The sequence below is a fragment of the Geospiza fortis genome, unplaced genomic scaffold, assembly GCF_000277835.1.
Source record: "Geospiza fortis unplaced genomic scaffold, GeoFor_1.0 scaffold113, whole genome shotgun sequence".
NCBI lineage: Eukaryota > Metazoa > Chordata > Aves > Passeriformes > Thraupidae > Geospiza > Geospiza fortis.
The window spans coordinates 258360-276079 of NW_005054429.1; the positions used below are offsets into that span (position 1 = coordinate 258360).

Consider the following 17720-nt stretch of genomic DNA (forward strand, 5'->3'; position numbering starts at 1 on the left):
GAAAATAAATCCATGCACTTTTAAATTCCTTCATTTCATGAGTGAAATGTAGAAGATGTCTTTATTTCATTTTGAAGTGGGCATATTTTATACAGGATTTTTCCTTTTCTTCTTGTCAACATACTGTATTTGCTCAGCAAAATCTATTGACACATCTTAGTAAAAGAGGGAAATCTTGCAGTGGTTTTAGTTCATGGTAAGGCAACACTGAGTTTAAGGGGAACAAGTTTTTTGCAGAATGTAGACCTTGCTTCAATTACTTCATTATGTCTGTTTTCCACTTCCTTAAGTGTAACCACCAAATTGTGGTACGGAAACATTTTATTTAGATTAGGATTGTAGGAATTGGATCTCCTAATCAGAGTTGGACTTGAATATTTGGCGAAAGGCGTCAGAAAATGTTCACAGGCTAATGTACTGCAGGAGAACAGAAAGACCTGATGCCTTATTTCTCTATGCACCTCTTTAGGTCTGTCTGATTATTCGTTGGTATCATTACACCGTTGGGTTTTTTTAATCTTGCCCACCTGTTACGCACTAAAGATGGGTTTGTAAATGTTGGATTGCTTATTCTCCAGTGAATGATCCTCTTGTGTTTTGCTGTAGAGCTGCTGGGCACCGTGCCATTGTAGGATGCTTCGCAATGCCCTAGGAAAAACCTTCCGATTTCTGGGCTACACGGTGCAATATGGCTGCATAGCACACTGTGCCTTCGAGTACCTTGGAGGAATTGTCGTGGTAATCTTCATTTTCATGACATTTACAAGGAGATAAAACTAAGACTGACATTTTTCTGTGTGATGATGCCAATATTTCAGGTTTCTTAATTTTCTTCAAAGCATTTAACACAATTTATGGGAAGGAGGTCCAGCCTTTGTGAAAGTTATTTGTACTTTGTTTTTTGATGTGTTATTGCTCAAGGCATCACTGAAGTAAATGGGAAACTCTGATTAAGCCTTTTGCGCAGAGTCCGTCCTTTAAGAAACGCTGGAGTCAGTGATAGGAAATGAGTTTGTTTCACACTTTGGCCAAATTTTTGGGTGTTTTATGCTCCCTGCTCCTCCTCCCCAGGTCCTTAACCTGGCAGATACTGCTGCTGGGCATTGGGGAGTCTGGCTATGAGCTGCTCCTGCAGCTTCTGTGATGATTCTGTGTCACAGAGAAGAGAAAGGAGTAAGCTGGTTGGGCTTTGAGCACTGCTCCTAAAAATTTCTTGGAGATGCAGTGCTGAAAGGAATCCATAAGGGTCTATAGCACCTAGTGCAGTTCAGGACCAACCCCAAGGAAATATGGAGCTGTAACAGAGTTAGAGGTGCTCTGGGGGCTCCCCTCAGCTTTGAAATGCATCACACATTCCATGGAGGAGCTCACTTTGAGTTCTCTACATTCCACCTTTTCTAATTTCTTAGCATATCATTTAAATATAAGTTTATTTTAGAAAGAAGCAGTTTGAAATAGTAATTTTTTTGTCCTTTATTTCTCATTTGCAGTGCTCTGGACCTTCCATGGAACCAACCATTCAGAACTCTGATGTTGTCTTTTCGGAGAACCTCAGCCGCCACTTTTGCTGCATTCGAAAGTACGCTGCTCTCTTGAGAGCACATCTGACATTCCCTTTGTAGGGCTTGCCAAGAACCACATTCTGCCCTTGATCTTTAGTGTATTTTTCTGCTTCTAACTTGCAATTTTTCATTGTGTCTAAAGGATCTTAAAGTTACCAGCACAAATAGCCCAATGAACAACTTGTCAAAATTCAGTTTAGATTTAGTCTGTTGTCACTATCACACTTTGTCCAAAAAACAGAAAAAAATCCTTTTTTTCCTCCCCCTGAATGATTCTAGTGAGTGAATGTAACTTCTTCTCTAAGCAGTTTGGTCTTGAAAATCAGCTATGGCTATTACTGCTCTCAGGTTGTAGTCTTAAATGTTTCATAAATGATCTCAATAACAAAAATTCACTCAACTTTTAAAACTCTGGGAAATTACACCTGGGTAAAACTGAAGGAACCAAAATTGTACACAAGAATTTTCAGCACAATGGACTATCTTTAATGTGTGTGAATATTTTTGGAGTAGATTCGTGGATGCTCATGTACTCAGCAAAATAGTTTGTAACTAGAGTTCTTCTGTTTGTTTTTGTTTGTTTTTTTTTTCCTCTCAGAGGAGATATTGTAATTGTGAAAAGCCCAAATGACCCCAAATCAAATATCTGTAAAAGAGTAATTGGCTTGGAAGGGGATAAAGTCTGCACAAGCAAGCCTTCAGATTTCCTTAAGAGTCACAGCTATGTAAGTATTAGAGTTTCTTCCTGTGTAAATTAATGATTACTTAAGTAGGCCTGGTGGTCTGTAAAGGATTTGCAATATTTGAGGATAATAATAAATCATAAATTATGACATTAATAAATTATTATTCTTGAATATATACAGTAAAATGCTGTACTTTTAGACTATTTATGCCAAGCTGTCTTCCTCTGCTTTTTGTTTCTTAGGAACTGTAGACAGATCATATTTCTGCTGTGCCCGTTGGAAGAATACTCTGAAATTCTCTGTATAAAGTGCAGTACAAAAGACAGGTGTTTGGTGTTCAGGCAAAACTGTTCCTGTATTTTAAACACTAAGAAGGGAATGTTTGACTCTGCAATAGCTTTGCAGATTTTTCTTTCAAAATTCTACTTTAGTGTATCTCTATTTCAATGTAGCAATATTTTAATGTTCCTCAGTATGGTTGGAAAAGTAGAAATTTTCCTAACTTGGCCAAAAAGTCAGGTGATGCAATGAAAAGGGAAAAATAATTTCAATGTTCATTTGTTCTTATGCAGATAGACTTCACAAAAGTTTGGGAAGATCAGTGACAAAATGTTTTTAGCAACTTTTTTAAGGCTATCATGAGAAAAATCCTCAGGAATGATGATCGCAGAAGAATGTAGGTTTTTTCTTGTCCCAGAAGTGTGTTTGACTGTTACCTCTATTCAGCACTTGTGGAGCCATCAGATATTCCCAGATAATCTTTAAACAAAGCTGTGATTTTGCCCTTTCATATCCACTCCGTCCTCAGAATAAGAAGAATGAGCATGTGGCCAAAGTCCTGTGCTGAGAAGGTGGAGAATTTTATGGAACACTCCTTACAGGCAGCTCCAGTTTGTGACACAGAAATCCTGTAAGAATTTAGCTTCCATAAAGGCAGCCACCTTCACCAGGGAGCCTCCAGCTACCATTGCTTCATTTGTATTGAGCAGCTGAAGTGGAGTTTGTCTTTCTGTAAAGCAGAAATTCTTGTTTAGTGCCAGGAAGTAAGGACATGAGTCACACCCTGCTCTGAGGGTTTGAATTTGTTCCTTTCACTCCAGTGTTGAGGCAAGACACCTTGGGCACCTGCCTCTAATCTGCACTGCTGCTGTCATGCCAGAGCCACTGGAGCTGCTATTCTTAGACTTTGCTCACCTTGTGAGCATAAAGAAGGAACTCATTCTGTTACATTTTGAAGGAGAGGACAAAACATTTAGTTTTTCCACAAATCGAATTGTGTTAACCATTTAACCAAGGGAAAACCTACCAAAACCCCCAAAGAACACAAACCCACCTTTCTCACCAAGTTAAAGGAATCCTCTAGCTCTGGTGGAGCTCATAATTGTGAGCTCATAAATGTGGAATACGCATTGCCCAGAGGAGACCAACCTGAACTCTGTGTACACTGACGGAAGACACAAACTGAATTTCTCTGAGGATCTTTTTCCTCACTTATCTTAGTCTGGATAAGGAAGTTCAGGAAAGATTTGTACTTAAAACAGGATATCAGCTTTTCTGGAAACACTGAAGTGACCAAGTGAATATTCAGCAGAGCAATTTCTGCCGTAGTGCAGGGTTTCTTGTCTCCAGTTTTAATCCAGAATATGAGGGGAAAGAGCAGATGGGGAACGCAGAGTCCATTTCCTGTTTTCATAAAGGCTAATGTGTGGAAATACAGAGAATGGACAAGCTTTTGTAATTCTTACACCATAAATTGTATCCAGGAGGAGAAATTATCTAAATGGAAGTGCTCTTGTGCCTGATACCTGTTTTTCTTCTACCTTTAGTGCTTGGTAAAGAGGTAGGTCTTTCCATCTGTTCAGGAGACACTTCCTTTACAGAAGAGTAAATTCTCAACGTGGATATCTGTACTTTATGTTCATAACTGAGGCTGGATTACTCACTAAGTAAATTGTTGGGGGGGATGGAAACATGACATGTATTTATGTTTAGGCAATTGCCTCATCATATTCCTTCTTTTTAGTGAATCACTGTGCTATGCACTTCTAACTCAAACACAGAATTCCTCACAGCAAATAATGGCAGCAGATGTACAGAGAACTGGCTGTTTTGTTGATACTTGCCTGAGGTGGGTTTTGGAAAAAAAAAGATTGTTCAAGCTGAGGAAAGGCCTGGGCTGTGGTTCCAGATGGCCAGGAGTACTGCTGGGGGGGGTCTCTCTGCCAGGGGAAGGTGCCACTCCTTAAGTGAGCAAAGCCTGGAAAGTGTCATGAGTTTTGCACTTTATATTTGGCTGCTGACTGCCTTTTTTCCAACAGGAAATCTGAGTGCTGTGTGAATGCTGTGACTCCAAAGTGTGTAAGGTCAGAGCAGTCTTTGTTTTTATTACAGTGAACTGCTCAGCTTTCCTTGAGGGCTTGTCTCTTGTTTTGGGGACTTTCTGTCATGTCTGCAGACTTACACAGTAAATGGGAATATCAGATGCCAGCAATATTGCCAAATTAGGCAGCTCAGACCCCTGCTTCAGTCTGTGCTGTTGGTTGCCAACTAGTGGATAGGTTTTCTGAGCTAGCCATTTCCTGGAGGTGGCAGAGTAATGGCCATACAATGGGAAAATTACCTGTAAGCACCTGCTTTAGATTTGCCCTAAAAGGAGAATCCCTAGAGCCACGTTAGTAGGAATTGTTCTTGGTCTGTATTGACTGTGTCATTGATAGTGTTGGTATCTTTTACAGCATTGAAGTTTGGGATTTTTGTGCTTAGAAGCATTGTCACACACAATTCTTACCCTGAAGCCTAAGAGAATGCTAAAATCAGATCCTACTTGAGGTGCTGGTTCATTCATGAATATACTTCTGTGGATGGAGAACTCTGTTTACAATTTGCTCTCTGTAAAATTACACAGATGAGATCCAGTATTGCTGCAAACAACGAGGAGATACCTGGAGATTAAAAAAAAATCCAAACACAACAAACCAACCTTCCAAGCTCTAATGAAAAGAAACAAACAAACAACAAAAAAAATCATACATAAGATGAATAAGTTGTTCTGAAAGAGATATTTCGGCTGAGTAGAAATGCACAGTAGCAGTGGCAGTTAAAATACTCTTGCTGCTCTATTTAGCTGAAGGACTACATCATAAGAGAAAATTGTTTTTGTCAGAGTGCACTAAAGCTAAAGCTGTATCAGAAACCTGTCTTTGATGGAGTTGGATTACAGGCTGATGGAACTAATGCCACATATAAAACTGAGTGGTATAAATTAGGCATATGCTGAAATTACAGTTTGAGTACATACTATTGGAGTTTATCTGTAGAACAATAATTAGGGAAATCTTCCTATTTACATGAAAGTATAATGAAATTCCTTTTTTGAATAAGCTGCTATGATATTACAAAGTTAGGAAAAGGTAGTTTTCCTTTTTTTTATATCTGATATGGAATATGAGCATCAGGCTGGCAGTTTTGCAGGGCTCTTTTTTGGTTTTGGGCTAAATGTACATTTGTAAATAGAAACAAGTGTATTTGCTGTAATAAACATTTAAGAATGCATAATGTATTTTTGCTGTATCAGAGGCAATGTGGTATGAACCCAGAAGTTTAAAAGGTAAATAACTAATGCTGTATTCAGAACTAGTTTCACTTATTAAGAGATATCCTATTTTATTCATTTAACTATATAGCAATTAATGAGGATTAATAAGGAAATTAATCACAGTAAACCCCTGACATGGTCCTAAAAAAACCCCACAGCTGAAAGATTATTTTTCATATTTAACCTTTTATTTCCTGTTTAAAAAACTCTTAATACAGGTTTATAATTCAGATTGAGTATCTTATTGCTTTGTTTGAATTTGCTTTAATGCCATTTGCTTTAGCTTTAATTTCTTTACGTACCATATGTTCTTGTGTTGCAGGTCTTATTTACAGTGTGAAAAAGTGAGGGCTAAACCATCAGAATCAAACAGCTTATATGTCATAAACCACCAATATGCTGAGCCTTTGAGGCACTTAAACAAAAGTAGTCTCTAATAATGTCACTTAATAGAGGCAGAGTCTGTAAATAAGGAACTGCCTCGTGCAAGTCCCGGTGATAAAAAGCTGAGATACAAATCCATATCTCAGCAACACCGTGCTGGTGATCAATCAGCTCCCACTAATGCTGCCAGCCTGGCTGCTGGGCCAGTGTTTGCCTTGTGCTGCAGCAAAATGAGCCTTGCCATGGAGATGGCATCTCCTCATCCTGTGGGAGCTCCAGAGCCAACAGAATTCCCAAGATAATGCACCTCGCTGTGTTTGCACAGTGCTGGTGACTCTCCAACAGCTCTTGGCTAATGCAGTAAGAATATGATGTGGGCACTAAGGATAACTTAATGTCAAAACAAATGGCACAGGGTTTGAATACACCCCGCAAGACACTGAAAAGTGGTTTGGTATTTCAGAGCACTCAGTACTGTTGGATAGTCATTTTAAGGTATCCTAAATAGCAATTAAAAATAAACCTCATGAAAGCACCTCTTCTTTTCCCTTTGCTCTAAGTATCCTAATGTTTACACTCATGGTTTAGTAGTTTGCTGAATAAGTTTCAGTAGTTGCTGATATGGAAAATGAGTAAGGTATTTTCTTGCTCCTCCTTAGCTCTAAGTGTTCTAGAGGCTCAAGAAAGTCATGCCATGATTCTAACCAGCAGCTGTGCTGAGTGTCTGTGGGAGAGGGGAGCTCATTTGGCATTTTTGTTGGTTTGCAGATGGCTCTGTATCCCACTACAGAGAGTTCATGACTCATGCTTACCTTGAATTTTCTGAGAAGTTGTTTTAAATCAAAATTCCGATTTGTCAAAACTAAATTGTTCAAGGGAAAAGAAACACAAAGGATTTTATCAGTCTAATTCCCAATATTTCCAGGATTTCTTCTGCTCAAGTGGCTTGGCCTTTGTACCTTTGCAGTTTTGGTTTGGTGATACTTCAAGAACATAGAAGTAGCCACATTTTATGATTCTGTTATTCCTCTGCTCAAAGTTCAGTAACAACTTCTGAGAAGCTGCTCAGGATGGTGAAACCAACTAGTTGGGACTCAACTGAAGCTTTTGAGCACAGGTTTTAGTCTGAGTGTACCAGCTGTGCAGGAGAGATTCAGGTCCATCCAGATGGAGCTGGCAGACAGGATTCCTTAGCCCTGATGATATTATTTATCAGCCTCTGCTCTCCCAGGCTGAACTGCAGACCTGTGAGCACAGGGCACACCAGTGATGGTGATGGGTTCTGTGTTAGAACCAGGGTCTGCACCCACAGGGTTTTGTGCTCTCACACTTACACTTTTGGGTGACCCTGTTACATCACCTATTATCTGGAGAAGAAAATCAAACCCTTCTTAATTATTACTGTGAGAAAGGTCTCTGCAAACTGGTAAGTAATCTTTGATGGATTTGTAATCAAAATTTTCTTCTAAAAATCTAAGGCTAATAAGAGTCTGGACTGGTCAATCAAAGGCATATTCTGAATTTTTGTTCAGGAGTTTCTAAATGTAACTAGGAGATTTGGGTCTGAAAGTTTTGGCCTAAGAAAATGAACCAGTTAGTTTTAATTTTAACAGATAATAGTTTTAGAAAAGGAAAGATGACTCATAATTTAAATTTAGGGTTGCAGCTAGAGGTTTTAGAAAACAGATACATAGCTTTTCCAGCTGATTGAGATCTGTGTATTTAGCAGTATGATCTAGATCTCAGCATTAAATATTTACAGCAATAAACAATGCATGCAAGTGTTTGAATTATTCAACGCAGTTGAAAACTTTTGGAAGAGGTAGAAAGTGATACTAAGAGAAATCAGATATTTTTCTCATATTTGAGTATCAGATATTTCTCTCATACTTGACAGATAGTTTTCTCAGATATATGACTCCCTAGACATCTTTGATGTGCAAACCTCTCCTATTAAGCTGTGGGTGTAGTGATCAAACCTTTTAAGTTCCATATAGTCAAGCTCAGGGCAGCAGTAGTTACTCCTACATTACACAAAGTTTAGAAGGAGCAGCAGTGATGAAACCCCAAAGATTGAAATAACCCATGAGTGCTCTCACTGAAACAGCTTACCCACTTTTTTGTTGCAGAACAACACCCAACTGGTGTGCTTTCATGGTAGAGAAAAATATCTTAAAATGTCTTAGGAACTCAAGCCTAAGTTAATATTCCTTAGTTCCCCTGTGGTGTGTGAGTTAACACTGCAGGTTATGTCCCACGGTTATGTGATTTTAATATTGGTTAATATTTAATTTCAAAACTTAGGCAAGTCTTCATGTCTTACCTTTTTAGAAATCTTCTATTAAAATTACAAATGTCGTCGTAGAGAGAATGAATTCATAATATAAATATGTAATCACAATGAATTTGATTCCTGTATAAAAACACATTAGTGTTTCACTGTCATCCTCTCTAATAACAACCTGGACCAACATCATAATGTCTTCTTTTTAATATGTGCATTTAAACAAACTGGGTCAAGTACATTATGTCTTATTCATAAGCAGCTTAAACTGTTCAGCAAGTAGAAGGAAAATGCTAGACTCTTTGGAAGTACCTATAACTTTAAGGTAATTTGTAAATTCATAAATTTATAATTTTAAGGTAAATTCATTCTGTTATATTAAGACATATTAAATTCCAGGTAATTCAACCTTTTAAGGATACATAGAAGATGTTGATTTAACATCTGCTATACTGTTTAAGTTCCAGTGTGGTTGCTATCATTTCATAGCTTTTTTCAGCACAAAAAAGTAAATATTAATTCTTATCCTGATTCTGAAAATGTTGAGCTAATTAATGTAGTTGGGTTTTATACAGATGGCAGCCTTAATATGAACAACATTTATGATAAACCTACAGAAACAGTGCCTGGAGCAACTGGATCATTAAAAAAAGTATTTGTTAAGCATTATTCAGTCTTGGTTCTGAATTAATAAGGGATTAAGGAGTAGTTATGTGAGACTTTAAGTATAGAGTGATAAAACAAACTCCTGCATTTCTATGGTGTATATTTTATCGTAACTAGATGCAATTTACTTAAATAAGGCAATTTAATCAGTATTTAGTAAATTTGTCATTTGATATTGTAGAATCTTTCATCATATTTCACTTTAATCAAGAAAGGTAACACCTGTGGTTTATTCACAAAAGCTCCTTTTGTTAAATGAACACCCGCAGGCCATGAAGCAATTACATTTGTTGCTTGTACCAAAGTGGGAGGCACTTAAATAGACCTTAGTAGGGATAGATGAGAACTTGCAGACTTTATTCTTTTGTCCAGCACTGAGATTAGTTCTTATCATAGCTCAAGAAGGAAGCCTCTGAACTGAAAAGATGGGAATTATTTAAAGTTCTTCTTAAGTTGGAAACTTTGATATTGCTGGAGGTGATGTGAATACCTGTGACCTTACAAAAGTTCAAACATCTACTCCCAGCTGATTGTATGTGCTGATGTTTTTGGAGACTGCAAGACATTCATAAGTGCCCTAAAATCACTAGCAAAAGCTCTCTCAAAACAAAAACCCCAAACCACAGAAGCCTGTTGTCAGTTAGTGGGGTTTGGGGGTATTTTTGAGGCAGATAATTTAGTTCTGTTAGCTTTATTTGCAACACATTAGTTTTCTAATATATCACTTAATGCAGCACAGGGTTCTTATCTCTTGGGTTTGAAGATAATTGAGTAATCAAAGAAAAAAGTTTGACATCATGTAAAGAGACAAAAAGAATGTAATTATTTGATGATTTCCCCCCCTGTAAGTAAATTAATGTTTTATGCTGGTGAGTATCAAATACCTGCCCTGTACTTCAGTTCCGCCACTTTAACTGCACCACTGAGTAAACTCCAACAGCTCTGCAAATTTTGCCAGTTTGTCTCAGTGAAAGATGTTTGTTTGGGGTGAAAGAGAACGAAGTACTGCCTCTAGCTCAGTTGTTCCCAGGGATAGTCTTGTTCTTCTGGTCTAGAGCCTGGGGAGGGAGCAGAGGGGTGTCTGATGGTGCCTTTCATTGTCCCACTTTGAAGCAGCACTGCAGATAACCGGTTCTGCCTGAGAACAAGGGAGGTAAATCCTGGGCTAATCTGCACAGAGCAGAGGCACAGGGGCTGCTGAGGCACAGGGAGTTGCCTGCAGACAGGCAGAGACAGCATTTCACAGCAGCCTGCACTGCTCAGGAGTTGCTGCTTCTGCCATCCCACTCATTCTGTGAAAATTCAGCTGGTGGGCATGTGACACTTTCCCGTCTTTAGTTCTGGCCTGTGTGTAGGCAGGTCAGAGATGCTGCCCAGCCCAGGGCAATGCTTTTACCCCTCATCAGTGGGGGTTTGCAGTCACTGTCCCTCTGTGGAGTGGGAGCTGTGATTTCAGTGGCACCTCTTGGATGCAGTTAACTTTCTCTAAGAGGTCCACTGCCTGTAGATTCCAAAATGCAACCCTGTGAGCTGTCACACAAGTGGCTTACCCTGTACATTGGGGTTTTTGGCAGCAGCAGCAGCACATTGCCATGCAGATAATTCATTCTTACTAAAAATACAGATTTTTAACAGCCAAATTTTTTTTTTCTTTGGTGAATATTATTCCCAGCTAGTGTGCTTGCAGAGCTTTGCAGTGTTTCAGATTGGGTCCTGGCCTCTGATATTCCAAGTGCACTATTCCCTGTGAGTAATCCCACTGAGGTCAGTGATGTGGTGTAGACATGGCTTGGTGCATAGAGTATTCTGGCACTTGTCTTTATTTCAAAGGGGTTTATACTAGTTTTGGGGTTTTTTTTGGTTTTTTTGGTTTTTTTTTTTTTTGTTTTTTTAATTAATGATTATGACCTGTCACTGGTATTTGGTTTTACATTTTCCTGTAATTCTTGTGATTTTTTTTTATTGCTTGACTTGATTCTAGGTTGTTGTGCCTAGATAATGTCACACATTGTGACAATACTCTTAATGCCAAATTCAGAGGTGTAGGGCCCAGTCATACCTTCCAGGGAGAACTGCAAAAATTACCTTAAGTGGTGAATTTCAGGATGTGGGAAGACACTTTACTGCAAATGTTTTACCTGGAATGCAAAATGTGAACATCTTGACTAGACAAATAATTATTCCTAGTACTGGAAGTAGTTTAATACCACAGCAGGCAAAAGCAATTTATTTTATTTTTTTGTAATTTTGGAGCTTGGTGAAAATATGGGAAGTGTTCTAGAAAGCTTTTGGAAATACTTGATTCACGATTTTGGATATACTTGGTTCTTTATTTTACGCAGTAAAAGATGAGCATCACATTCTGCCTGTGAACTGGGAGAAGTGAGAAAGCACAGGAACCAGAACAGCACAGGGGGAGCTGGCAGGGAAACCGGAGCACATTGCAAGAAGTGTTGGTTTTGCAGCAGCATGAAATGTTAGCGTGGCTTTGCTTTCTATATCTTAGTAATTCCAGCTTGTCCTGTGTGTGTGTTTGCTGAGGGAGTCTCACAGTGGCAGCAGTTTGGTGGCTGACTTGTTATTCCAGTATGTGCTGGAGTTTGCACCAGGAAGGTCAGGTGCTGCCTTGTACTGTTATTTGCACATGGGAAACAAACTCATGTGTGACTGTGGACACAGGGAGTGCTTTGGGTGGGTCCACTGAACTAAGTGACCACAAACATCCAACTACCCTGCTGGACATCCTAAACAGGCTGTGCTCCATGGAATCTTGGAGGAAAACAGCAGTGACAGCACATGCCTATCAAAAACACAAGATGCACGTTCTACACAGGTTGTTTGACTCCAGATAGAAGCTTTTGAAAATGTATAAATTCACTTCTGCTTGGCTTTTTTGTTTGCAAAGCTGCTTGGGTAGGAGGAGGGCCAAAGTCACGTAGCTGGAACCAGCTGGCCTTCCCAGAGGAAACCCTTTGGTGCCTGTGCCAGGAATCTGATCAGCCTACCAAGCAACAAAGGTGACAGACAAGCTGAATAGGGAATTCCTGTCTGGAAGGACCAGGAGAACAAGCTTGGCTCAAGTAGTGGAAGAGTTAAAAACAAAGGAGGTGGCATTCCTTTATACCTGTGGCAAGAGATGGTACCAGTGGGTTTCAAAAGGGCTTAGACATTGCTGGGCTGCTGAGGGCAGGCTTTGTGCCCTCTGACACACCTCCAGCATCTTTCCTGGTGCCACAGAAACACAGGGCTGCTTGGGAGGGATGGCCAGGCTCACAGATGCTTTCTGCAGCGTGTTTCATGCTGCCCAAGTGACCTGTTGTGTCTCAGTGCACAGCTGGCCCATTTGCCACGGCTCAGCAGAGGGGCTCTGGCAGCAGTGTGCCAGCCTGGGATGCTGCTCTGGTGACAGGCACGTGGCAGCACGGCTAAACAAGAGAAAGCCCAGGTTCCCAGGGACTGTGACCTGGCCACATACCTACAAGTATCACCTGCAGTTTGCTCCAGTGGGGGACCTGCATTTGTTCTTACTGGTTTACAACCTGCCTTTAGTCTAGAGTGGTATTTCACTTTGTTTAATCTGTTACCCATGAACTCTCTCTTATGTAGACTATTGTGTTTACAGTGTGTGGCTCAATTCTAAAACATTCACGCTACTTGTACTTTGAGTTTCACTTGAAATTGTTTGTTTATTTAGTTACTTTCTTTATGTTTTTCCTCTGAATTTTGGTCATAGTAATGTTTCAAATAGATACTTCATAGTAGTGTTTCAAGTGGATACTTGGTTTTGGAAAAATAAATGTTTAAAGTCCATATTAAATGTTCTCTAAATTGAGAATATGTTGCTTCATTTAAATTTTCAGCCTGGCTTAAAATTTTAGAAACCAGACCCAATTAGAAACGTAATTAAGTATTTTATTTGGTAACTTGAAAGAGGTTATTTGTATCTGAAACATTTTTAAGAAAACATTACAAATAGTATTTTATGTTCCAAGTAGATATCTTAGTTTAAGACTTGCAGGAGCAACTTTTTCACATATGAAAGCTTCATGCTCTCATTTAGGTAACTATTACAGCTATGTTGCTATTTCTCATTTTGTCATTGAGTCAGCCAGTGAATGCCATGAATCTGTGGTATGTAATATAGTTAATGCATAATATATATGGGCAATGAAAGGTCTTTGTCATATAGTATAAGGTCACCATCATTAATTTTCAAATTATAAAAAGGGATTTGCTGTTTTGTGATCATCATTATTGCAATATAATGTGTTGTGGATTCTGCCTGCACATAGAATGAACTGTGATCTTAATTAGAACTTTGACAAGCCTACTCCGATAAAATGATGAGATTATTCGTAATTGATGTCACAATCAATTACCAGTTAGTTCATCATGAATCTACTAACAGGTCTAGCCTTGGTGCTGGCCCCAGGATGTTGATGAGTGTGTGGCTGCCCTGTTCATGCTGTTACTGCGACAGGAGGGCAGATTTTCAGTCAACATCCTAATGACCTCTTTTGAAGTCTATTAAATTAATGACCCTGTCACATTGGTCTAACCTCTTGCATCTTCATTTGGGGTTTTTTGTTGCAAACCATTGGTTTTTGAGCACATGATAGAACAGATACTTTGGAGCACTCCTTCTCATCCCTCTAAATCTGGCAGTGGGTCTTACAGACGCAATAAAATTTCGTGCATTACATAGTCATGAAATACAGAGCACAGAAATCGGGAAAAACACTGTAAGGCAAACTGTGCTTAACACCATGCTGTTCTGGTTTCTTTTTACATTTCAATCTTGCTTATAGGTGCCTAAAGGACATGTCTGGTTAGAAGGTGATAATCTCAGGAATTCTACAGATTCCAGGTGCTACGGACCTGTTCCTTATGGGCTGATAAGAGGACGCATTTGTCTTAAGGTATGTGAATTTCTACTATCTAAAAATAGTCGCATTAATACATTTTTAATGAGTGGGTGTTAGGTACTGAAACTTGCCTCCCCAGCTGCCTGGCCAGAGCAAATGTAAAGGAAAGCATGAACACTCCACCACCTGCTGTAAAAGGATAAATCAGCAGTGACGGGGTTTTTGGAGGGAGGACTTTGGAGCAGCACTGAGCAGTTTTCACTGCTATGAAAATGGAATGAATTGTTTTGCAAGCAAATCCAAACATGATAAAACCACAAATGTACACACATACGCCCTACTGCACAGATGTACATTTCATCCTTACTTTGATTCTCTCTGCAAAATGATTTTTCACTGTTGTAGCTCTGTGGTCCAAAAAACAAAATGGAGGAAAAGATTATCTTTCCAGGACTTGCACAGGTAGCCTGGCCTTGCTGCTTTTTAAACTAAAAAAATACTTTAAATGAATTTTGCACTGTATAAACCATCATGGTTTTTTCTCCTTTTGCTCCAACAATTCTACAACTTAATTTCACACTGAATTATTTTTTTGATATTATCTGTGTTACTAATTTACTCTTTTACCAAAAAGAAGAAACATAACACAATTTCCTCTCCATAAAAAGTTTAGTCTAAGAAATAGGGGAGTGTGTATTACACACTTATGCACCTGCTTCTAGAAAGCTGGATTTAAAGTTGTGCATTCAGAACAATAAAAAAGGTTTTCTCCATGTACTTCAACACATCCTCAAACCCATAATTTAGCTCACCTGGATTACACAGGGAAGATTGGATCTTTCCAATTTAGCAAAGCCTTGTATCCTTAATTTACAGTATTTATGAACACAATTAGGGACTTTTCAAAACAACCCCTTGGAGCTACTGAGCACAATCAGTAATTGCTTTCTAAACCTCAGACAACAGGGCCCCCTCAGCCCTACTGGCAAATTTTGGGTGACCTCTGTTCCTCCTGGCTCACATTTGCTCTGAGTTCTTCCCTGGTGTTTACTCAGGGCTCTGCCCCTTCTCCTGCTGTCTGCCTTGCCCTGGACACCAGAGGGGAAAAGGCTGGTTCCCAACAGGACTATTTTTATGACCAAGTTTTAGCTGGAATTACTGACTGCTAAGAGACAAAGGATGCTAATCTGCTGACACTCCTCTAATGAGAATGTGGCAGTAAGAATGCAACTGAAAAAAGCATTTCTCCAAGCTGATGCACGGGTATAGAAAAGCTGCTGCTGTTTACTGCTTTAATGTTAGCAAATACTGGATATATGAAGAACCTGTGTGTATGGAGAGCCAGAATTAGTCACAGTATCTCTCCACAGCAATAGATTTTGTGTCCAGCTTGTGCCCTGACGAGGAAGGTGTTTGAAAGACCTTAATGAAGTGACTGACAGGACTGAACCCTAAGTAAACTCTGTACAATGAGTGGAACAGATAATTCACATTGAAGCACTGCTTTAGGACTCCTGAACGTTGTCTGTTAAAAAAAATAATTATGCAATCACTTGTTACTTAATCAAAATAATTTAACCAGATTTCACAGCAGTTGTTTAGTGACAGTGGCATAGAGTAGAGATTATTCAAGTTTTTGTGAGATTTAAGTATATGGTGCCTAACAAAAGCAAAAATTAATGTGTTCTTGAAATGAGTGTTTCTAATTGGGTTCTTTCTGATGCCTCACACGAGCACACAGTGATGCTGCTCCTGTGTGTTGCTGCTGCACACTGCAGTGCAGGGCAGCAGGTACAGCCTGCACTGGGCTGGCTGGCCACTGGCCACTGGCCAGGAAACCTCTGAGTGCTTTAATGCAGCCTGCTGCAGCTTTGGCTTCTCTTCCTTCCAACAGATTTTACTGCCTTCAGAATGGAAGTTTTTGTGTCTTTGTCTTACAGTGGATTTTGGAGGAGCAGATGTAACAGTGCCTTTCAGTGCTAAGTTACTTTTTTAGGAATGGATACAAAAAACCCCAAATATAATTTGGAAGTCAGGGATTTCATCAGAAGAGAGTGAGCTTAGCCAGCCTAGCTGGCTGCATTTGTTTAGCCAGCCTATTCTTGGCAAAACATGAATGTTTATCTGAAGTTTAGACCAAGGGTTCTCAGTCAGTGTTGGTGCAGCAGTTTTTAACCCTTAGAGAAATACCAACACCTGATCCTTGTCCTGCCACTCCAAACACAAGGTCATGCCATTAAGGGCTGCTGAAATCAAAGCAGCTGCAGATTCAGGAAAAGCACTGGGAATCTCACTTAGAACTCACGCTTCATCCTGTCCTAGGTAGGATATCCTGTGCATTCCCTGGATTTAGGCTCCATGTCACAACTAGACCTGTGGTGTATCTTCAAAAGAGCTAGTTAGCCCCATTTATGCCCCGTCCATCAGATCAAATCTATCTATGTAGGCCAAAGCAGAGAGGGCAAAGAGCTGCTAATTGGAAGAGCCAGTCTGAATGAGCAAGTCACAGTCAACTTCTGTCAGAACTTTAAAGACAGAGTGGCATGTCTTTGTTCCACAGAGGAGGGCTTTCCATCTCTTTCCAAGCACCAGTATTGTTTCTCAGGTTCTCCCTGCATGCAGACTAGATAAAACATCATTTTCATTCTAACTCTACCACTAAGATTGCTGTGACAAATTTCAAACTACACTGTCAAAGCGACATTTAATGCTAATTTGATTACTTTCACTGAAAGAAAGTCAAGTTGCAGTAGGTGTGATTTGAGTTGCCTGAAATGAGATTTGTGCTGGAGTGAACAGACTAAAAAACTACCTTCTCCAGGCCTTTACTGAGATCAGCTTAGATTTGTTATATGGGATATTTTTCTTTCCTTTTACTTCTGCTTGCCTTCAGGGCCAAACAAAGACCTGACACCCAGCCTGCAGCCAGCACAGGCCCTCTGCACAGCTTTGAATTCTACAGCTTTGCTGCTAACCAAGATCACAAATACCCTTCTGTTGTTGGCTTGTATCTGTATTTTTGTGAGGAACTTAAAATAGCTCACTGATCAGCACAGAGAAAAGACATCACCTCTGTGGTTCTGTGTCACAGCTGTTCCTCCTGCTCCTCCCTGACTGCACATGCCAGAACCACAGGAATTGTCTGAGGTCTTGCACAAGAGCCTTTTCCTGATGCACAGCGCTTGAGGTCCTGACCATGGTTGACCATGCCTTCCTGGTGGGGCACAGTGCTGCCGGGGGCTGCAGAGGGCACAGCCCCAGCCAGGAGAGAGCTGCTGCTGCTGCTGCTGCTCCTGCCAGGCCTGGCCTGAGCTGCCTCAGGCTCTCCTGGCACAGCCTTTGGTGCTGGGGACACATCACAGGGGTAGAAATAACCGAGCCCTTGCCTGTGCCTCCTCTTTTAAACGAGACAATTGCTCTCTCACTCCACACAGAGAGCAGCAAAGGCTCCTTCTTCTGTGCTCTGGCTGCTCCATGAACTCAGGATTGCTCTTAGGTTGCTGTTCTTATACCTTAAGGTCAAATTCTAAGGAAAAATAAGTGAGATAACCAAACTACTGACAGATGCTTTTGGAACAAGGTAGCAGCCCACCTTTCACTGTTCAGGCTGCTTCATCTTGGGCAGGGGCTGTGAATTTTTTATGGGCTTAGAGCCACAGAGGGCATTGATTGTTCATC

General features: G+C 40.0%; 1 protein-coding gene across 1 annotated transcript in view; it reads left to right on the top strand.

The window, feature by feature from the left end:
* The first annotated feature begins 610 nt into the window (after positions 1-610).
* IMMP1L (inner mitochondrial membrane peptidase subunit 1) overlaps positions 611-17720 on the top strand; it is a 21268-nt gene continuing 4158 nt past the window's right edge. Inside the window, exons 1-4 of the mRNA XM_005426931.2 lie at positions 611-738; positions 1491-1579; positions 2161-2287; positions 13986-14096. Of these exons, the coding sequence (XP_005426988.1) occupies positions 634-738; positions 1491-1579; positions 2161-2287; positions 13986-14096 (432 nt within the window). The 5' untranslated portion in view covers positions 611-633. The remainder of the gene's footprint in view (positions 739-1490; positions 1580-2160; positions 2288-13985; positions 14097-17720) is intronic.